Raw genomic sequence first — 21,910 nt, 5'->3', positions numbered from 1 at the left:
TTATTCGGGCCCCTCCTTTCTCAAAATGAATTTGTGCTTTTAGTTTGGTGAGCAGGTCACGGCCCAGCAGAGGGTACGGGCAGTCCGGAACATGTAAGAAGGAATGGGTCACCTTACCAGTAGCCAGCTGAACCCGGCGGTCCGTAGTCCATCGGTATTGTTTCTCACCAGTAGCTCTTTGTACCCAGGCCGTCCGGTCGCTGAGTTGTCCTGAAGCTTGAGTGAGGACTGAATGCTGGGCTCCTGTGTCTACCAGGAGAGTAACCGGCTGCCCCCCAACTTAAGCGTTACCCTGGGCTCAGGGGGGGGGCTCCTGGCCCTGACCTCCCTAATCTTTATCTAGAGCCAAGAGGGAGGTTCGTGGTCGAGGCTTTCGGGGTCCGCCAGGCTTCTTGGGGCACTCTCTGGCCCAGTGCCCTTTCTCTTTGTAATAGGCACATTGATCTTTATCCAGCTTCAGCCCCTTTCGAGCTCCCCCCTATCTCCCTTCCTTTCTTGGCTCTGAACTACGGCGGCCAAGATTCGACTCAATTCTCTCTCTTATTAAAAATCTTTTCAGCTTCTTTAAGTAAATCCTGTAATGTATAGCCCTGCAAATTTTCTAACCTCTGTAACTTAGTCCTGATATCTGGAGCAGCCTGCCAGATGAAGGACATAGAGACACTCGTCATTTGTCCTGGGTCATCTGGGTCATAGGGAGTGTACATACGGTAGGCCTCCTTAAGTCTCTCTAGAAAGGTGGAGGGAGTTTTCCCCTGCTTCCTGTAATACCTGTTTTACCTGAGCCAAATTAGTAGGGCGTCGTATAGCCCCTCGGAGACCCGCTAGAAACAACTGGCGATAAAGGCATAGGTGTCCCTTACCTTCAGCTGTATTAAAATCCCAGTTTGGTCCTCAGGCAGCTGGGTGGGACGCCCATCATCTCCCAGAACATGCTTTTTGGCCTCTAGGAACACTCTTTGTTTTTTTTTTTTTCTGAGGTTAAGAGGGCCTGTAAGAGCTGTTGGCAGTCATCCCAAGTAGGCTGGTGGGTAAGTAAAACAGATTCTATTAGGTCGGTGAGTGCCACCGGATCTTTGGAGAAAGAAGGGTTGTGTTGTTTCCAATGTAAATGTCAGCTGCTGAAAACGGCCAGTATTGGGTCTGGCCACTGGTTCCCTGTCTAAGTGGGAAAGCCTGGGAGGTTGTATCTGGCATCACCTCGCGCTTATTGCGCAATCTCCCTGCGACAGGGGAGAAACCCTTATCAGACTGTGGCCCGGCAACTGATCTGGCCGGCGGCTCTGCCTCCTCCCTTTCAGCCGGGCCTGTCAGAGAGAAGATCTATGAGAGGGGAGTTTGGGTCTGCCGGGAGGACAGGTTTCTTAAGACGTGGCCGGCAGACTGGGCGGGGCCGAGGGGATAGGCTGGGGGTTGAGGGGAGGCCAATTCGGGTCCACGAAGGGTTCCGCCCGGGGGGGGGGGGGGTTTAAGGCGAGACTCTCTCAAGTGATAATATAAGAAACCTGGTCAGGATGTCCGTGGACGACCCGATCTTTAACCTGTAAAATAATGATCTTATTAAATGTGCCATTCACTGGCCATCCCGCTCCGAAAGTGGGCCACTCGGATGTGCAGAGAGTCTGTCATTTTCTTTTTTTTTTTTTAACCTCGACGGACTGGTTGTGTGCCCGGTCGTGGACGTCTTTCTAATGATCAAGAGTGAGACTTAGGGGCGTTGTTAGGGACTGTCCCATGTTAGTTCTAAGGAAGATTAGAACACAGAGAAAACAAACAACACCAACAGTCAAACAAACAACAGACAGGCGTGCTGCACGGCTTTGGTACCAAACTGAAAGCAAAAAGTCAGATGGAGGTGGCAAAGGTCCGGGGCCCTCTGAAAGCCAAAAATACAGACAGAGTGCCGTTAGTCCGGATCTTTCTCCTCTCCCAGATTGGGCCTCGAAAAGTCGGGCCCCAACACCCTTGGAACGTCTTCCAGGGCTGTGGGGCGAGAAGTCCGAGCTTGTCAGCTCCTTCTTCGTCCCGCCCAAATTCCAAACAGCCTGGCTGAGCGCTCACAGAACAGACCTGGCTGAGCACTCACAGAACAGACCTGGCTGAGCGCTCACAGAACAGACCTGGCTGAGCGCTCACAGAACCTGGCTGAGCGCTCACAGAACAGACAGAATAAGGCAGAACGAGACAAAATCAGACAGACAGACAGACTCAGGCACGCTTACCTCCCAGTGGGTGGTCGGTGGTCCCTGGGTGGAGGATCTCCTTTCCCGGCCAACGCACCAAATGAAAAGCTCTCAGGGAGAACTTTCCCTCGGGATGGAGACCCTCTAACTCCAAAGACCAGACCGAGACACCACAGGATGCAATCAGCAAGAGGATTTGGTTTATTGTCGGGATACACAGGCACAGGCACCTGCGGGCGCTTCAGTCACTCGGGGGACTGGCGCGCCCCACGGAACCAAGGATGGGCTTTTATAGGATTTTGGGGAGCAGAAGCAAGCATACAGAAGCAGATGCATGGTTACAGGGATATAATTGGTGGATTCTAATATGGCAAGGGTTTAGCCCGGGGGCAAGTTTCCTAGCTACCTTCCTGAAACATAAGGACTGACTCGGCCCCCCAAGGGTTCAGCCTGGGGGCAAGTTTCTTAGCTACCTTCTTGGAACATAACGACTGACTCGGCCCCCCAAGGGTTCAGCCCGGGGGCAAGTTTCTTAGCTACCTTCTTGGAACATAACGGCTGACTCGGCCCCCCCACCAGGGTGTGGGACCTCTCCCGGGGCTTTTCTCATTGTCAGGTGCTCAACTGCAGTCGTCCTGTTGCCAGGCCTTCAACCAAACACATCCTGCTTGGCAGCCGCTGTGTACTCAGTGTTCTAACCTTTCCCTGAACCAGTCATCTTAAGTACAGCCTTGCAAAATGGCGTTACTGCTGCTAAGCTGGGGTCTTTCAATATAAAGACAGAAAGCAGGAAGGTTTACAGAGCCCCAGGGGTGACATGGAGTGGGGAGGTTGGAGGGTAGGTGTGTAAGTGGGACTGAGCCTCAGAGGAATCAGACATGGCTGCAGAATATGCATGTGGCTGCCTCCCATACCTGTGGGTGCTGCCTCCTCAGAAAGGCAAATACAGCAAAAGAAAGGAACAGAGGAGACAGGCTCTGACCTCCTGTAGACACACACAAATGACGTGACAGAATGTGCACACTGCTGCCTTGCTGCAGGAGCAGCTGAGCATCCAGAAGGGTTGAAAGAGGCTGGAAGGGCTGAGCATGGCACTGAGTTCAAGGACATAGCTTTAGGTCCTGGGGAACCTATGGTGCCCAGGCCCCATCCCGCTGATACTGAGGGACACAGCTCACATTCAGGGTGATGGCTGGGCTGGGCTGGCGAATAGGTGTCCACTCTCACCTGCTCCAGCTTGAAGGTGTGCTGGGTGAAGTAGGACTGCAACTGCTTGTTGGATTCATTGATGCAAATCTGCTGGAAGCTATTCTGTTCAAAGTCCTCAAATCTGAATATGGCCAAGACACCAATGGGCAAGCACTGGGAGACAAGGTTTGGTTATAGCCGGGGCCTCCTGGAAAGACTAGCCCTCCTGAGAGGAGTTGCAGAAGAGGGGGTGTGTTTTCCTGACCAGTTTGGTACCCAGTGTTTTTTTGCCAAGGGTTCCTTTATTACTTCTTGATGGAACCAGGCCTGCACATATCCAGTAAGCATTGGGGTGGAACCTAGGCTTGGTGCCCACATGCTGGCATCTCTGAGGGTGAAGTCTAGCCTATCACAGTTCCAGACACCGAGTGCAGATGCCTGGGTTCCTATAGAATGGCGGTTCTTACCCTTCCTAACACTGTGACTCTTTATTTCAGTTCCTCATGTTGTGATCCCAACCATAAACTTATTGGAGAGCTACTTCATGAGTGTAACTTTGTTACTGTGAGGAATTGTAATGTAAATGTTGGTGTGCAGGAGCGCTGATGTAGAACCCACAGATAGAGAGCAGCTGCTGTAGAGGATCAGAGTCCTCTGCCAGCCCTGGTGTTTGCAGAGATCCCGTGGGTTCCTAGTCTCCATGGCTTTCCCAAGGACAGGGTTTATTCTTGGCCGTCTCAGGGCCCGGAATCTCACAGAAACAGCCTCTCCCATGTCCTTCCTGTTGAGGAGAGCGTGGTTGGTCCTCAGCACAGACCAGTCAAACAGGGCGCTGTATAGACACTTCGCAAGGGGTCTCCTGCAGTTATGGCCTCTGGACAGAGGGGTTTCTTACCTGGGTGGGGCAACTGTGCCAGGTACAGGCAGTGATGCTCAGAGTCAAGACCTCATTTTGTCTTATTTTCATAGACAAAGTTGCCCAGGCTGGCCTCGAACTTGCCGTGTAGCCAAGGATAATTAAACAACTGATCCTACTGCCTCTACCCCCCATGGCCTGGCATTGCAGATGAGTGTCACCAGAGCTGGCTTGTCACAGCTGCTATACGGCTCTAAGTCAGGGGCCTCATGCGCAGGTGTGTTATGACTGTGCTATCCCCACCCTGCAAACAGGGTTTTCACCTTTCTCCTGCTGAAGTCTGCTTAATCCTACCCTGGACCTAGGACACAGCAGCTGTGGGAGACTCAAAGCCTGGGGCTTCAGCACAGCATGGATACACAGCATGGCATGCAGCCTACACGGCTGTGAAAAAGCCAAGGAAGTGCTTCTCAGCTCACCCCCTGTAGGAGTGTCTAGTCCATCCTTCTCTCCATGGACGCAGACATCTGCTTCCAACTGCCCGACATGTCCCTCTGGTTTTGACTTTCCTGGATGCCATGTCAATGCCACCACACAGAGTGCTGCCTCTACTGGGGACACTCACACAACCTCTCTGGGGGACATCTGAGCCAAGCAGGGATTGGGTGCACTGCAGAGAGGTCAAGTCATGTCGTGAAGTACCTTGTCCCACAAAGGCTCACTGTTCAGGGAGTTGACTGGAAAAGTAAGCTTATGCCCCTGGGCAGGGTCCCCACAGGGAGTGTCCCACACCCTGCTATCAGGTCTATTCCTGGTGCCATGCAAATTCAATTTGCAAGACCCAATGCTCTGGAAATGTCAAGAGCTAACAGAAATGTACCAGGAAGTGCACACCACAGCAAAGGGAGAGGATGGCACAGAGACCTATGCTATGGGTTAAGGGGCACGGAAAGGCCACCTCGAGCACAGGGGTCAGTCACCTCTTTCACAAACAAGGCAAATGGTCAATGCTCTCAGCTCTGGGAGCCTAAAGGGCTCTGTGGCTCCTAAGCCCTGCAGCTGCAGCCAGAAGCAGCACTGAACAGGATGTAAATGCTGAGGATGGCGATGTCAATAAAACTTTATTTACAAAACCAAATTGGTGGTGGTGCTGGTGGTGGTGGTGGTGGTGGTGGTGGTGGTGGTGGTTGCGGACTGGTTCATTTCAAAGCATGCTGGAGTGGCATGGCCACTGAGCATCTGGAAACACAGAAAGGAATGCGACCGGACGCAGGGCTCCCAACACCCTAGATGTCGACCTATGGCACTGGAACAGGGTCCCTGAAGGTAAGTCTGGACAGTCAGATAAGGTAAGTACATTTTATTACAAGGAAATGGGACAAGATAAATCTTCTCTTCATCTTGCTATGCTTAAGCATCTTTAAGAGTGCAGGGAATTCATGTCTATCAGTCTGGTTTAGAAAAGTGTTTAGAGACAGCAAGAGTAAACTCCATGGTTCCCTGACAAGGGTTCCAGGGATTCTGATATCTGGGTCAAAGTGAAAGTTAAGGTGAAAAAGGCTGTCAGGCAGGGCAAAATGATTCCAATTTCTGGTCTCTTTGGGCTGTAATTTTTACTGTGTTCAAGGCCATGAATGCAGACAGGGTAATAACGAATACAGAACAAGAAGCTAGAGCTTCCTTAAGACAAAACGAAAGTAAAAGTTTTGCCCTCTGCACCACTGCCTGAAGCAGGTTTTTCTATGTCGTTTCCCGAGGATGGCATGCTGACCATTAGATTCACAGGATGATGATGACGAATTCACCTGCTTTTTCTTTTCCTATCATTAGGCCAGCATCGATTCAAGGTGTGGCCCAACCGACTTATTATAAAGGATGATACTGGTTGGTTGAAAAAGGTAGTAGCTTTCTATGAACCATATATTAAGTTTTTATGTATATTAAAATTAACATTGGAAAGAACAGTGGTAGGAGAGGAAGCTGGAGGACAACTGCTGCAAATGCTTGCTTTTGAAAATGCTAATGAGGAGTACAGGAGAGCATTATTACCTATAAAGGAGACGGGGGATATTAATGCTTATATGAAGGCATGCAAGGGTATCTTTTCTGAAAATGGAAAGATGCATATTTGGCACGTATTGATCCAGATAGAGTTATTAAATTATATGTTTAAATACTCTTGAATATCCTACAGGCACTTTCACTCAGGATGAGTTGCCTTTAGAGTGGGTTTATATTAAATAAAACTTTAAACAAACATTAACAAATTATGAGGAACAAATTTCTTTATATTCAGCAAGGCATACAAAGACCTGTTACTCTGTGGGGATATGATTGTGCTGCTCTTGTTCTCCCATTAAGCAAAGATAAAGTGGAATATTTAATGCAGATGTCTGAGGTTTTTCAATTAGCCATGATTTCTTACACTGGAAATATTGAATTTCATCCTCCCCATAGTAAATTGTGGGATTGCTTTAAAAAACAAAAAAAAATTGATAAATACACTAATTTCTGTTGATCCATTACCATCACACTTTACTGTGTTTACAGATGGCTCTAAGACCAAGATGGCTTATTGGACCAAAGATTAATTTTGGGGACAAGAATCTTCTTTTGGGTCAGTACAACAAAATGAATTATTAGCGGTAATTAATGTATTCCAGGATTTTACTCATGATGTAAAAATATTATAGCTGAGTCCGCTTATGTTGTAGGAGTAGTACAGAATATTGCGACTGCTGTTGTTTCTACATCTAAGCCTATATTAAATGTTATTCTCACATATTAAAGGACTATTGTTATTATGAAACTCTAGAATATTCATTACACATACTAGATCACATTCAAAACTTCCAGAATCTTTAACACTTGGCAATCATATGGTAGATCAATTAGTGGCATTTGCTACCCCAGAAGAACACAGTCATAATCATGCCAATACAGGATATTTACATATTAAATATAAGCTTCCCTATTCTCAAGCCAAACGAATTATTGCTAATTGTCCTATGTGTCAGTCTTCATGTATAAAATGTGTTCCATCTCAAATTAATCCCAGAAGGATGCAACTTAATACATCGTGTCAGATCGATATAACCCATATTTCTTAGTTTGGTCGCCTTTCACATATAGATGTAAGCATAGATAATTTTTCAAAATTTGTGTGGGCTACACCATTGCCAGGAGTACGCACTGCTCATGTTATACAGCATCTATTGGAAACTTTTGCTGTTATGGGACTGCCTTCTAAAATTAAAATTGATAATGGACCAACATATATTTCTTATCAATATAAACAATTTTGTCAACGATATCATATTGTACATATTACTGGTATAGAACACAATACACAAGGACAAGCTTTTGTTGAAAGAATTCACCATACCCTGAAATGACAAATTATAAAATTAAAAAGGGGGGAAAGAGATGGCCTTATGCAACCTGAATGGAGTTTGCAGACCAGTCCCAGAGCTCTATTGGCACAAGCATTATACGTTAATAATTTTCTTAATTTACCACAAGGTGAAGTTATATCAAGAGCAGATAGACACTTTGTTGAACTTCCCCCCAGAAGGCATGGAACAGACAGTATGGATAAAAATTGCCCGGGATGCTGAATGGCAGGAAGGGACATCATTGTATATAGGGGAGAGGGTTTTGTCTCATTACAGGATGGGAGACTATTCTGGTTACCCGGGAGATGGATCCAAGCACAGAATAATAAGAACTGCTCCCTACCCTCAAAGGAATCCAGTTAAACCAGCTACATTTTCTCCTGATGGATGTTCTCAGGAGATGAGGAGGTGTCCTCCATTACTGAGGCCCTGGCTTCTCTTAGTGTCCACAAACAACAATGGATAAGGATCCGTGCAGTGACAACCCTATTACCTATGTGGGGTCAGGTGAAGCGATTAAGCACTGAAAGGAATAATTTTGTCTCCTTCAGGAAAGTCCTTTACTGCTGAGCACTTATTCTTAGCAATGTGTGTTTTACTCATGGTTTCTTCTGCTGCGGCCAATGCCAGTTATCGGGCTTATATTGCTTATCATGATGAAATCCTACTACTTTTCTGTTAGTAAATATATGGATAATGACACAGAACATGACTGGAAGTTAATTCAAGCCTATTTAGAAGGTAATGAAAGTGCTTCAAAAGTAATTAATACCTTGAAATATGATGTTCGAATGTCTTTCGGTAAACAGCTAGAAGATACTACCCCTATGGAAATAGCTAAATTATTGGCTGATCAATTGACAGGATTAGATCCCAAGGCTTGGCTTCAAAGGATTTTCCATAGCATGGGAGGAGCTAGTTTTGCCATAATCTTATGTACATTATGTATTATGTTGCTTTATTTTTACCTGACTAAACCACTACAAGGAACGTTAGCTATGTTATGTAAAGTGTTACTTTAAAACAAAGAAAAAAGAAGGAATTGTTAAGACATAGAGATGCAGCTCCCAGGCAGGGTCAAGAAAGGCCTGGTGACAGATTCAAGTAGGGGCTGGAATGCCGCCCTGGAGAATAAAATGTTTTTCTCACTTGGCCTTAAATTATGTTCTGCTGTGTCCCGTTTCTGTGGAAGTGGTTCTAAATCTCTCTTGGTAATGGTGAGTATATTTTGATTATAATAAGAGAGGTGATTTGTTATATGAATATTTTTAGAAGAAGCTTTTGTTTATTCGTCTTTCTTTGTTTAATCTTCCCTCATTGTTCCTGGTATCCTGGGAATAATGATCTTATGGTATCTTGACATAATGAAAATTGTAGTAATGCATATTCTTAGCTTAATAAGGATTAAGAAAGCTTGCAACTGCGTACAGTTTCTTCTGCCTTTGCTCTGCACCCCCTGTGTCCTGGGGTATGCGACCATACCCAGGGCCCCAACTCACTAGACATTGACAATGGGTCACCCCACAAAACACAGAAGCATCTACCTTAGTCAAAAATGGACATTTTATTGAATGCATACACTAACACTGATTGATCATATCCATAGCTAAGATACTAGGGGCAGATCCGTGGCCCAAAATACATTCCTCTAAACCTATAAAGTGAAAGAAAGAAAGAAAGAAAGAAAGAAAGAAAGAAAGAAAGAAAGAAAGGAAGAAGAAAAAACACAAAAAACTTAAGCTTCTCATAGGAACTTCGCAGGAAGTGTTGTCTGGCGGTCAGTTCTGATTAGGCCATTTTTGATGAAACAGTGCACAGTGACCCTTAATGTGATGGGCCCTATATAAAGCTTTTTGCAATATTGGAATTTTAACAAACCTCATCCAGAACATACAGCAGAGGCAAGGATGTGATCACCATGTCCTTGCTCTCTATCAGGTTATTTTTCTGTGTCCTTGATTGTCAGGCATAGACAGCAACAATCTGAAATAGCTGGTAGACATGGAACAAAGTGGCTAAAACTATAGTTGTGGGTTGCACACCTCAACTGTCAATGGCTAATGCTGTCCTCAGAGACCTCGGAGGCCCCTCTTGTAAGACTGTCTATTGGAAATGGAAGGACTGACTTCAAAGTGAACCGGGCCAGCCAGGGAGAGGGCAACATGGGTACGTGAGACCCTGTCTAAAACCAGCACAAAAACCAACCCTTCATTCAAAGCATCATCTATTAATTCTTTATTATTTACCACTTTCTCCCTACCAGCCTTTCAGTCTGGAATGGTAGAAAAGGACAGGGAATGTTCCTTCTATTCTAAGGACCTTGATCTCTCTTTACTTAGGTGCACATTAAGAACACATGCAATTGGATATCACCATCTGAACAACTTAGTATCATCTACTCAGTATATCTAGCCTAATACTGTTGTATGACAATCTCAAGCTTCCCTGAGTTTCGCTGACCTAGCAAGAAGTATGAAGTACTGAGGCCACACCCCAGTGATCCTTTCAAGGGGTTAGAAGAAAGCCATGAGAGATGCTCCACTTCTTTGTCCTTAGATTAAATCACATTGACACAATGTGGGTGGACTATTTAACCAGACATGTTTCTCCCAACCCCACCTTTCTGAGTTCAGACCATGGCAGAATTCATGCCCCACCACCCTAGATATTGAGTTTAGTGATACGTAATTATTATTTAAACCTATGTATTAAATTTTGTCATTTTGTTAATTTTTGTGGTTTTCACAGTCTTCTTTGATTAACTTTCCTAGTTTTATTAATTTATCCCCTGTGTTCTCTGGTGTTTTGTCCTTCCTTTCAAACTAAAGTATTCCTTTTAGGATCCGCTACAGAGCTGTCTTACTGGTTACTCATATTGTGTTAAATTTATTTTTAGTGTGCATTAGTCAGCACAGTAGCTGTGAAGCTGCCTGACCTCCATGGACCAGATCTACTTTCCAAACAATAAGGCTCAACTCTTACAGGCTATGTAGCATCATGGCTGCTCTTTGTTCCCCTTGGACAGCCCTCAGGACCAGGCTCTCCTCTCCCTTAACCATGGCTGCTGTCCTCTTCCTCTCTCCTCTCCATCACACACGTTCTTCCTTTATTCTATGGCAGCTTCTTCTTCCTTCTTCCCTCCTCATGATCCTCTCTAGCAAAGCCCTCAAAGCTCACCTCCCCCATCTCTCTGCTGTGCAGCTGTTGGCTGTTGGCTTCATTATAATCACAGTTAACTGGGAGCAGGGTCAGTTATTTGGGGTTAACCAGTCTTGAGTTCTACAATTAGCATTAAAATACAAGCAGCATTAGGCCAATACACTACAGGGGTTTTGTTTGTTTGTTTGTTTGGTTTGGTTTAATTTTCATTTACCTTTTTACTTGTTATTTTATTTTTGGCTATTTTTTATTAAACGGTTATTTTATTTATTTACATTTCAACTGTTGTCCTGCTTTCCACACTCCCCTCATCAAACCTTACATCCCTTTTCTGCTCAGCTTTGCCTATGTGACAGTGCTTCCCCACCCACACATATCCATTCCCACCTCACACCTCTAGGATCTCCATTTGGTGGGCAACAGGCCTCACCTGAACCATAGAGCATCCTTGCATACACTTTGGCTGGCAGTTTGGCCTCTGGGAGCTTGGGGATTAGGGAAAGAAGATCTGTTCAGATATTAAAGCCAATGATTGCTGCATTCTCTTCTTTTTCTGGTTATAGGTGAAATTATGTTTGTGTGCTTCTCTTTTTTTAAATTATTGAGAGAAGATTAATTTCTTGGTTTTTCTTGGGTATAGTTTAGTTCATTGTCTTGGAGTTTTCCTCCTATTAGCCTCTGTTGTGCTTTCCTACAGAAAAGAATTGTTTAAATTTGGTTTTGTCATGAAATAACCTGGATCCTTCTTTTAAGGTGATTGAGGATTATGCTGGATATAGGAGCCTGTGTCTACATTACATCTGCCCAAGATTTTCTGACTTTTAGAATCTCTGTTGAGAAGTCTTGTGTAATTCAGATATGTCTGAATTTATTTGTTACTAGATATTTATACCTTACCCCTTTTAATGTTCTTTCTTGATCTGTGCATTTAGCGTCTTAATTATTATGTGAATGGAGGAATTTTTCTGGTACAATTAGTTTGATGTTCTGTAGGCTTGTTTTACCTTTATGGCCTTTTCTTTCTTTACCGTACGGAAGTTTGCTGCTATGATTTGTTGAAGGTGTTTACTGGATCTATGAACTAGAAATCTTAATTCTCTTCTCTATCTATTATCCTTAGGTTTCAACATTTAATTGTGTCCTGAAATTCATGGATGTTTTGGATTCAATAAACCATACATGTTTATCTGAGATGGGTGTTTTGTGCTTTGTGGGATGACCTCCTTGACCCCAGGCTGCATGAAGAATCTCAGCTGACAATGGGGACATAAATTATGAGTATGTGTAGCAAGACCCAGGCCTCTTCCAGGTTCTTAGATAGTAACTGAGAACCTCAAATACAGTAGTAATGTGATAGTGTGGTGTGAATCTAGTTACTATTCTCTATTTTGATATAGATGACTCTTTTTGTGTCATGGTCAGCTTATAATGACTAGAAGACCTAAGCTTGAGAATGACAAAAGACTACCTTGCTTCTCTAACAGCTGAGCTTTTAAAAGCCCTGGTGTGACAGCAACTGTTGGTGGACACTCTGGATTATTCCTTCTGTACTTTAACTCTCTGTGTCACTTCCACCATCAGTAAGTTAGTTCAATTCCATAAATTGGAAATCCATCACCTGGAAGAAATACTTTTTTTTTAAAGATTTATTTATTTATTTATTTATTTATTTATTTATTTATTTATTTATAGTATACAAGTACACCGTGACTGTCTTCAGACAGACCAGAAGAGGGCATCATATCTCATTACAGATGGTTGTGAGCCACCATGTGGTTGCTGGGATTTGAACTCAGGACCTCTGGAAGAGCTGTCAGTGCTCTTAACCACTAAGCCAACTCTTTAGCCCAAGAAATACTTTCTGAATATGATCTGAGATTGGCCATGGAAAAAGGGTAGCTTGAATTGTCCCACCTAGGTTCTGGGCCTGCACAGGCCTGCTCTCCAAAAGAAACCTGTGTTCACAGCTGTTGGCTGGCTAAGAACAATTTCACGAGACGTGATACACAGCCCTCGGACTTCTGCTTCAGTCATCTGCACAATTTCTCCCAGACGATATCCTCATACCGCCAGCAGGCGGGTGATGAAGCTGTCCAGAACACCAGAGCTCTGTAGGGATGCCTGGCAACCTAACACGTTGAGCAGGCAAGCTCAGTAAGTTCCCTGTGAACACACATCTCCTGAGATCTCTCTATTTAATCATAGGTGATCTTGTCCACCTAATACAGCACCTCATGTGGAATAACAAAAGCCACCTGCAGGAGCTGTGGTGATGACTCACAGGTTAGAGCATCTGCTGCTCTCTCAGAAGAACCACATGCCCCTAACAATTGGGTAAAGTATGTCAGTGATTACATCATAAAGTGTTTGTTGGAGACACAGCCACATTATCCACACAAAAAACACTATCACACTGGGTACCCCTTAGTGAGTTTGAATTCACTTATTAGCCCAGGCTCCATGGAACATGCAGAGATCCATCTCTAGCTGTCAGTTCTAGGTCCACAGAACCCTTGAGTAAGAATGATGGTCTTAAGAGTCAAGAGATAGAATTCAATTTTTATTCATAACAAATACTTTTTTATAACACAACAGGATTAAAATGAATAAAAATATTTAAAAATATTTGAAAGTGAAAAATTGTAACAAGAACACATAAATATGAAACAACAAAAAGAAAACTTCAATTAAAATCATAACAAAAAAATTTCTAAACATAAGCATATTCTTAACGAACATGTAGAAGCACAGACGTATTGCTGTTTCTCCTCTAGCACACATAATGAAAGGCGGTCCCCCAAGCTGTCTCTCAAGTTGTGTTTTCTGAAGAAGAAAGTGAGTAAGACCTCAATCAGTCAGGCTGGCTTAGTGTTATATAAATTTAGGGTCTCTAAGAAATGACAAATTAACTCTGAGGAAGAATATTCATCCAAAAAATATTGTTACCATTCAGGATGTTTGTCATCAGGGACTCCTGAGAAAGCAACTCATTCTTCAGGAAGCTCTCTTACTGGGGTGTGTCCAATTCCAGCTCTCTTGCACTTTCTGAGACCTGGGAGAGGAACACAGTTTTTAAGACACTGATTTGGTGGGGAAATGCTAGCCAGCTGTCAGAATGCTGCCTTCTACCACCTCAGTTCTATTGGACAGTCGACAAGGACCTTTTAACTGATATCATTGTTGCTAACTCTGCAGGTAGGGCAAAATCCCCGGCAAGCCTAACTGTAATGTGGGCTGCCAATATGGGACCCAGACTTATACCAGTGCAAACCAAGAACAGGGCAATGGGAAGTGACCTCATTGAGTTGCCGGAAGAATGGAGATGTCCATATGTCACCAAGGTTAAAGCCAATGACAAGTACTAATTTGACATTTGCACTTGGTTCTTATCCTGGAAAGGTGCTTCCTACACAAGAAGTCACATTAACACAGAGTGTCATTTGTCAAAGAACCACGAACTTGTTCAAAACTCTGCATAGGATCCAATCTATCACATGGATATGCAATAATGAGGTATGTTATTCATCTGTCACCATTTCTAGACTGCAGCTTCAAAAAGATCAGCAAAATATACTTGCAATATAATTCCATTTCTGAAAAGTGTTTAACTTCCCAGAATACTTGTGCATAGACAGAGCAATGAACAATGCCATTACATGAGGTGGTTGGCTGGTTGTGAGTGTAAATTAGAAAGGAGGTAGGAGAGAGCACAGATGTATCAAATTGGCAAATTTTATCAGATATTGTTAAGCTAACACAGCTGCTCGTCCCTACCAGATGATGCTGGGTCTGGACGTTGCTGGTCTTTATCTTTCTTGTTGAAGTCAACCAAATATTTCTGGTTCAGTGCACAATCAAGATGTCCCTCCTTGCTCCCCTGCTTCCGTGGGACCAACTACTTCTTGCATGTGTTCTCCATCAGGAGCTGGCTGAGCAGGTTTCTGGAAATACAGTCTGCATAGTAAGATCATGCTGCCCCTTTCTCCCATTCCTACTCCCAAGTCCCACTAACTCTACCAGGTCCCAGATACCCATGAAGACTTAATAAAATACATCTTGATACACATAATGCTGCTGCACAAACCACAAAGAGTTAATTCAGGGAAGAATAAATTCTGTGCTTGGCCCGAGCACCAATTAGTGTCCACATCTCTCAAAAAGAACACAGATCTACATCTATCCATTAAAGCCCAATGCATGGGGGCAACATCAATTAGTAGTGGGCCAACACCCTCAAAAGAGGTCAGTAGTACCAAGAGAAGGTCATGCTAACCATGTGGTCCACGCACTGAGTGTTGTAAAACCTGGTGTGACCCTAGAGTTCCAGGTCAGCCTAATAACCTGCTGACTTCAATCAGTGCTGTTCTATCTAGAGCCTTCTGCAGATGCCTAGACAATCCTGGGATGAGGAACACTCTTTTATGGAACTGAAAACTGAGTCCTAATAACCCTGGCACACTGATGTGTAAACAGCACAAGAGATAGAATCATAGCTGAAGACTGTCTAATCCAGAACAAAGAAAGTCAGAAATGACCATTCCACAAGTGATAGCCTTTCTGACCAGGACTTACCTAGAGAAGGTCATCTCCTTCTTCAGCTTCTGGCTGTTCTCATGGATCTCAGTGTTCTCCATCTCTAAGTTGTGCAGAATTGACATGACCGCCTCCTCCATTCTCTCCAGGCCTTCATAATATGGATTTGGCCTGAAGTGTGGCCTGGCCCCAAATGATAGAATACAATGAACATCAGCATTTAGGAATATATGAACTCAGGGTGGGTCCTGTACTACCCCAGTCCTGGAAGGACACCTTCTGAATTGTACATATTGGGATCTTCTTCAGCTTCAGAAACCTGTTTTTCTGCGTCCAGGACACCAGAATCTCAGCATCCAGATGGAGGGCTCCCTGGCTCCCTTTGTTCAATCAAGAGGAAATCTGCAGTCAAGCCAGTTAAGCTATCAAGTGCCTAGGCCACACCTCTCCATGCTCCCCCACCCCAACACAGCCAGAAACCTGTGATTTCTTTTCTCCTGTTTTGATAACAGACCATATATCAAAACAAAATTATAATCTGCACAAAGAATAAAAATAAACAGACAAAAGTGGTCACATAGTCAAAGAACTGTGTTGTTGACAGTGGGGCTCCCAGAACAGAGCATTCACATCACCATGAAGGTGTTACAAGTAAATACTCAAGCCAAGACATAGACCACTAGATTCCTATGTGGAGGGAAATAAAAACATTTAAAAGTTGTCCATATGCATTTTGATGTATGCACACACAGACTCACAGACTAAGACACACCCAAAAAAAAGTGAAATGTAAACAGAGTCAGAGAAAGACAAATATGGAAACAGAGAGCACTGTGAGAACTAGGAGAAATGCATGCACCATTGCTGTCTCAGAGGGCAAGACACACAGACAATAACAAACAGGCCTGAGCCTGAGACCTTCTAGTCAAGCACTGAGATGAACAGTTTGGGACCAGGCCCCTCAGGCTGCTGCCTGGATCTTCCAGCACTCAGTCCCCTGCCTAGCAAGTACAGAGACTCCCCATAAACTGACTGCAATTCCAATCTTGCAAAGCCACCAGCTGTAAAGGGCTTTGCAAATGCACACTGGGCACTCACTCTCCCTGACTTTATTCCTCAATTGTTCATTCAGACTACAAGTTCTGTTTTTCAATAAATGGAAGCAGATGAGTCCAATTTCCATCTCAATCCTCAGGGTCAGGTTCTGAATCTCCTCTATATGGGAGGTGAGGTTTAGCACAGGGTGGTTAGGGAGGCACAGCTTTCTAGAACCCAAAACCTTAATAGGATAAGATGAAGGTGACCTTGCAGACCCAGGAATGAAACAAGAGCCTTTGGAGTGATTCATACCTGTAGTTCTTGGATCTCTCTGTCAGGAACCTCAGGCGATCTCTAAGGTCATTTCTCTCCTCGGTAATGAGCCGCAGCTCTTCAATCAGCCTCTCCTTTTCCTTCTTGGCCTGATTCTTACTTAGGGCAGTTTCAGGGGATGATGTTTCTCTCCCAGCGTCTGTAGGTAGAAGAACACAAGTGAACCTGCATGGGGAGAATGCATAGAGTGTACATAGACCACAGTTAGGCCTAAACAGGAGAACAAGCCTGGAACCCAGTGTCACTGCTAGGCGATTGGTCTATGCTTAAGAGGCCTCCTCAGTGGATCTCAGTTCTCGCACTACTCTATAGAGACCAAGAGATGTAAGCAGCCAGGTGTGCCCTATGCTGGACATCACGTGCTTACATGGACCATGGAGATGGCTTCTCCAGGAGTATTATCAGCTGAACAGGGTACAGCTTGGTTTCCTCACCCCTGTGGTTTCAGAACTCAGATGATAAATTCACCATCCTCATGACTTGAGTGATTGGAGACACTCAGATGTCCTACCCTGATACTCTAGGCCAACAACTTTGGTTTTAAAACGCATTTCCAGGGAGGACATGGTCAACAGACTTATCAATTCCCCTATTTGAAATACCCAATGCCCGAGAAGTACCCATAGGTTACAGGCTGAATCTTGTTCTACACGATCCAAATAGTTTTGGTATTGTAGAAACATGTTTGTAACGCACATCTCTAATATATAAAGCTAACAATGACCCTGCAATTAGAAGAAATCAGAGAAGGCCTAAGAACATAAGGTTATTGCCTGGAGCACAATTCTCCCCCTGTTCCTACAGTCAGATATCCACTGTATTTAAAGAAGCAAAGATAGTGTAGTACATTGCTGCCCTGTCTAAACTCAGAAAAGTTGGACTCTCCATGACTCCTCATGGTGTTATTATATCAATGTAACATACCAAATGAACTGAAAAGTAAAGGCCAGAAGTTCACAGTGTAATAGCATTGGCCTTACCATATCCTCCCAGTGGGGACAGAGAATCTAAAGTTCTGAAATCCTTGACTTTCAGGAATTGTGATATTCATGGAAATTCAATTCCTTTTCAGATGCTCCAGTTGCTGTGGCCCATTGCTAGAAAGGTCAGCTTAAGCCTGCAGACCCCCTGACAGGAAGCTCAAAATATACTGCCCAGAACTTACTACACATTCCCCAGAAGTGCTGTCTTTGTCCATCATTACTTTGAGATGAAAGGCCAGACTCCTTCACTCTAGTCTCTCCAGAATCGACGTTCCCCCTCCCAAAACGCTTGCGAAGAAGGGAAAACATGTCTTAGGTTGTAACCGCCAGACTCAGACTGAGACAAACTAGGGCACTGGTTGTCACTACAACACTGGTGACATCACAGAGGATGCCAGAACTCTCTAGGAGACAATAGAATGTCCAAGAAGGGACAGCAGATGTCATGGGGAGCAGACTTTGCCTCCTGCTAATGTTCTCCCTGTACTGAGCATAAGCAGAGGTGCCCTTTCCAGGAGACTTTCCTGGGGCAGAGCCAATGAGCATCTCCTGCTTCCAAAGCCAAATTTTCCTCAAGGCTTGATTATAAAAAACCTTAGTAATTCCTATGCATCTAAATGAATGTTTCCTTCCATATCTTGCCCAAAAATGTCTCATCCTAACTCAAATTGTCCTCATTCACCAATGTAAGCCATTAAAACTTCCTGAGATTTCACACCAGCTTGAATATGCAGTCAAAAGTTCTCCTGTCTCATTATGTACATGTGCTTTAAATCACATCAAGAAATAGACTGCATGGTAGGTTACAACATGGGTGTGTGTTAGGGGAACACTCATGAAGTCATGTGCTTAGCAATCGACAATTGCCAAAAAATTCCTTAGGAGAAAGAGTTGATGTCTTCAAAGTGCTAGGCTAAGTGTGGAGACCAGTTGGCAGAGTAAAGTGCAAATTGGAGCCACCAGTGAAGGGAACCTCATGCTGCTTGTGGGGTTCTCCTCTCTGCACCAATGTCGACAAAGGAGCACTGCTCACAAGCCTGAGTAACATATACCATGAGCTTCTGTCAGAAAAATAAAATAGTCAAGAGATATAGGGGGTGGACATAAACGTCTAAAATGAAGCTATAAACATCATTAAATGGATAGAGTAAGGTCCCAGCACCTGTACACTGGGAAATGGCCACCACACCAAAAACAAAAGCATCTATCATAGTAAAAAATGAATACTGTATAGAATTCACACATTAACACTGATTGATCACATTGGTAGTTCAAATTTTTGGGGCAAATTCATGGCCCTAACTATCTTTCTCTCAACTTATATAGCAAAAAATAAGAAAGAAAGAGAAAAAAAAGTCAAAGCAAAAAGCTCAAGCTTCTCATAAGACGACTGCAGGAAGTATTATATGGTAGTCAGGTGTGATTAGACTATTTTAGATAGAACAGTGCACAGTGACCCTTAATGTGATGGGCCCTATATAAAGCTTTTTTCAATATTGGAATGTTAACAAACCTCATCCAGAACGTACAGAAGAGACAAGGATGTGATCACCATGTCCTTGCTCTCTATCTGGTTATTTTTCTGCGTCCTTGATTTCAGACATAGAACAGCAACAATCTGAAATAGCTGGTAGACATGGAAAAAGGTGGCTAAAACTATAGTTGTGGGTTGCACACCTCAACTGTCAAAGGCTAATGCTGTCTTCACAGTCCTTGGAGGCCACTCTTGTAAGCCTATTCATTGGAAAGTGGAAGGAGGTTCATCTGAGCTCAAAGTGAACCTGGCCAGCCATGTAGAGGGCAACATGGGATACTTGAGACCCTGTCTAAAACCAGCACAGAAACCCACCCTTCATTCAAAGCATCATCTGTGAATTCTTGATTATTTACCATTCTCTCCCTACCAGTCTTTCAGTCTGGAATGATAGAAAAGAACTGGAAATGATCTTCCTATTCTCAGGACATTAATCTCTCTTTCCTTAGGTGCACATTAAGAACCCATGCAAATGGGTATGACCATCTGAACAACTTAGTATCATCTACTCAGTATATCTAGCCTAATACTGTGCCTATGGCAATCTCAAGCTTCCCTGAGTGTTGCTGACCCAGCAAGAAGTATGAAGTACTGAGGTCACACCCCAGTGATCCTTTCAAGGGTTTAGAAGAAAGCCATCAGAGAAACTCCACTTCTTTGTCCTTAGATTAAATCACATTGACACAATGTGAACCTGGTGGACTATTTAACCAGACATCTTTCTCCTAACCCCAACTTTCTGAGTTCAGTCCATGGGAACCTGCATGGGGAGAATGCATTGAGTGTACATAGACCACAGTGAGGCCTAAACAGGAGAACAAGCCTGGAACCCAGTGTCACTGCAAGGAATTTGGTCTTTGCTTAAGAGACCTCCTCAGGGGGTTGGGGATTTAGCACTTGCCTAGGAAGTGCAAGGCCCTGGGCAAGGCCCTGGGTTCAGTCCCCAGCTCCAGAAAAAAAAGAACCAAAGAGAGAGAGAGAGAGAGAGAGAGAGAGAGAGAGAGAGAGAGAGACCTCCTCAGTGGATCTCAGTTCTCCCACTACTCTATAGAGACCAAGAGATGTAAGCAGCCAGGTGTTCCCTATGCCTGCCAACACACGCAATAAATGCAGTAAATTTTAATTTCTGTTCAATTGTTCAGTAACTTACTTACACTTGCATATGCTTTGGAAGTGGTGGGGCTTCATGATCAGCATTGCATTTAATAATACATAACCAATCATCCCTCCTAGAATGACTCTGTATATAAAGAAAATTTATTAGAATGGCTTATAGGCTGTGGCACAGCTAATTCAACAAGGAATGGAAGGTCTAAAACGCAGTAGTTGCCCCTGTTGAAGCCAATCCCCCAGCATAGCTGTAGCCATTTTGTTCCATGCCTGCCAGATAGTTCATATTCTTGCTGTAATATGTCTGCCTGTCATGATTGTCTGAAAATAATTTAACTCAGAGCAGGGTCAGGAATGATCACATAACTTGTGTATGTTTTTTTTTTTATTGGTTATTTTGTTTATTTGCATTTCAAATGTTAACCCCCTTTCCAGTTTCCCCTACAATAACCCTGCATTCCACCCCCTTCCCCAGCCTCCTCGAGGGTGTTCCCCCACCCACCCGTTCCCAAACCACTGGGAGGAAGTTGTTTATGTTGTGAGGTTTCTTAATCTTAAATTCCATAAGTATAAGCTTCATGTAGGACCAATAAAATTAAAGGTCAATATGAGGGCTGCAGTGATGGCTCCATGGTTAAGAGCACTGACTGCTCTTCCAGAGGTCCTGAGTTCAAATCCCAGCAACCACATGGTGGCTCACAACCATCTGTAATGAGACCTTATGCCCTCTTCTGGTGTGTCTGAAGACAGCTACAGTATACTTATATGTAAATAAATAAATCTTTAAACAGATAAAAAGTCAGTATGAACCTTTGTTGTCTAAAATGGCTTGAGTCTGGGCTGACAACCAGACAGCCCTTCCAGCACCTGCCTATGACCTCACAGTTTTAGACTTTATAAATTGACATAGAAAAATGTCCAGGGTCCTAGCCTGACAAATTCTCAGCTAGGTCTCTGATGATCAGTCTTAGGGTGGGCATTCAAAAAACCATCCCTCTCTAAGTGAGGTCAGAGTTTGTGTGGTTTATGGGGCAACTCCTGAACCCCAACAGTTTTGTCCATAAGCCTGGATATTTCAGCTGGTCTTCAGTACATGCAGGAATCCTGAAGAAGTAGGCAAATTAATAAAGCAAACTTCCTTCTTCCATGTCCTTGATATGAGCTGCCAGCAGAAGGTGTGGTCCAAACAACAACCTACAGATTGGGTAAAGATCATTACCAATCCTACAACAGACAGAGGGCTTATATCCAAAATATACACAGAACTCAAGAAGTTAGACCACAGGGAGACAAATAACCCTATTAAAAAATGGGTTTCAGAGCTAAACAAAGAATTCACAGCTGAGGAATGCCAAATGGCTGAGAAACACCTAAAGAAATGTTCAAAATCTTTAGTCATAAGGGAAATGCAAATCAAAACAACCCTTAGATTTCACCTCACACCAGTCAGAATGGCTAAGATCAAAAACACAGGTGACAGCAAATGCTGGCGAGGATGTAGAGAAAGAGGAACACTCCTCCATTGTTGGTGGGATTGCAGACTGGTACAACCATTCTGGAAATCAGTCTAGAGATTCCTCAGAAAATTGGACATTGAA

At 43.9% G+C, this 21,910-nt stretch overlaps 3 protein-coding genes across 5 annotated transcripts in view; 1 reads left to right on the top strand and 2 right to left on the bottom strand.

Moving 5' to 3' along the window:
- LOC147999248 (uncharacterized) overlaps positions 1-21,910 on the bottom strand; it is a 59,118-nt gene that overhangs the window by 12,409 nt on the left and 24,799 nt on the right. The window lies entirely within an intron of this gene.
- Positions 5,386-21,910, top strand: part of LOC147999249 (disks large homolog 5-like) — a 29,670-nt gene continuing 13,145 nt past the window's right edge. The window contains exon 1 of the mRNA XM_087596461.1: positions 5,386-6,844. Within this exon, the coding sequence (XP_087452587.1) occupies positions 6,778-6,844 (67 nt within the window). The 5' untranslated portion in view covers positions 5,386-6,777. The remainder of the gene's footprint in view (positions 6,845-21,910) is intronic.
- The window catches only part of LOC147999246 (disks large homolog 5-like), an 80,176-nt gene continuing 71,594 nt past the window's right edge, over positions 13,329-21,910 (bottom strand). The window contains exons 2-6 of one of the 2 annotated variants that reach the window (XM_087596484.1): positions 16,665-16,824; positions 15,354-15,497; positions 14,556-14,722; positions 13,728-13,833; positions 13,329-13,604 (exon numbers count right to left, since the gene is read on the bottom strand). In XM_087596484.1, coding sequence (XP_087452610.1) covers positions 14,677-14,722; positions 15,354-15,497; positions 16,665-16,824 — 350 coding nt within the window. In that variant the 3' untranslated portion in view covers positions 13,329-13,604; positions 13,728-13,833; positions 14,556-14,676. Of the gene's footprint in view, positions 13,605-13,727; positions 14,723-15,353; positions 15,498-16,664; positions 16,825-17,850; positions 18,053-21,910 lie in introns of those variants that run through there. The other variant, XM_087596485.1, reaches the window with a different exon arrangement.

Source organism: Rattus norvegicus, chromosome 19, assembly GCF_021556685.1.
Source record: "Rattus norvegicus strain SHRSP/BbbUtx chromosome 19, alternate assembly SHRSP_T2T, whole genome shotgun sequence".
NCBI classification, from domain to species: domain Eukaryota; kingdom Metazoa; phylum Chordata; class Mammalia; order Rodentia; family Muridae; genus Rattus; species Rattus norvegicus.
Note: the sequence above shows the minus strand (reverse complement) of the source record. Positions and strands in the feature narration are given on the sequence as shown.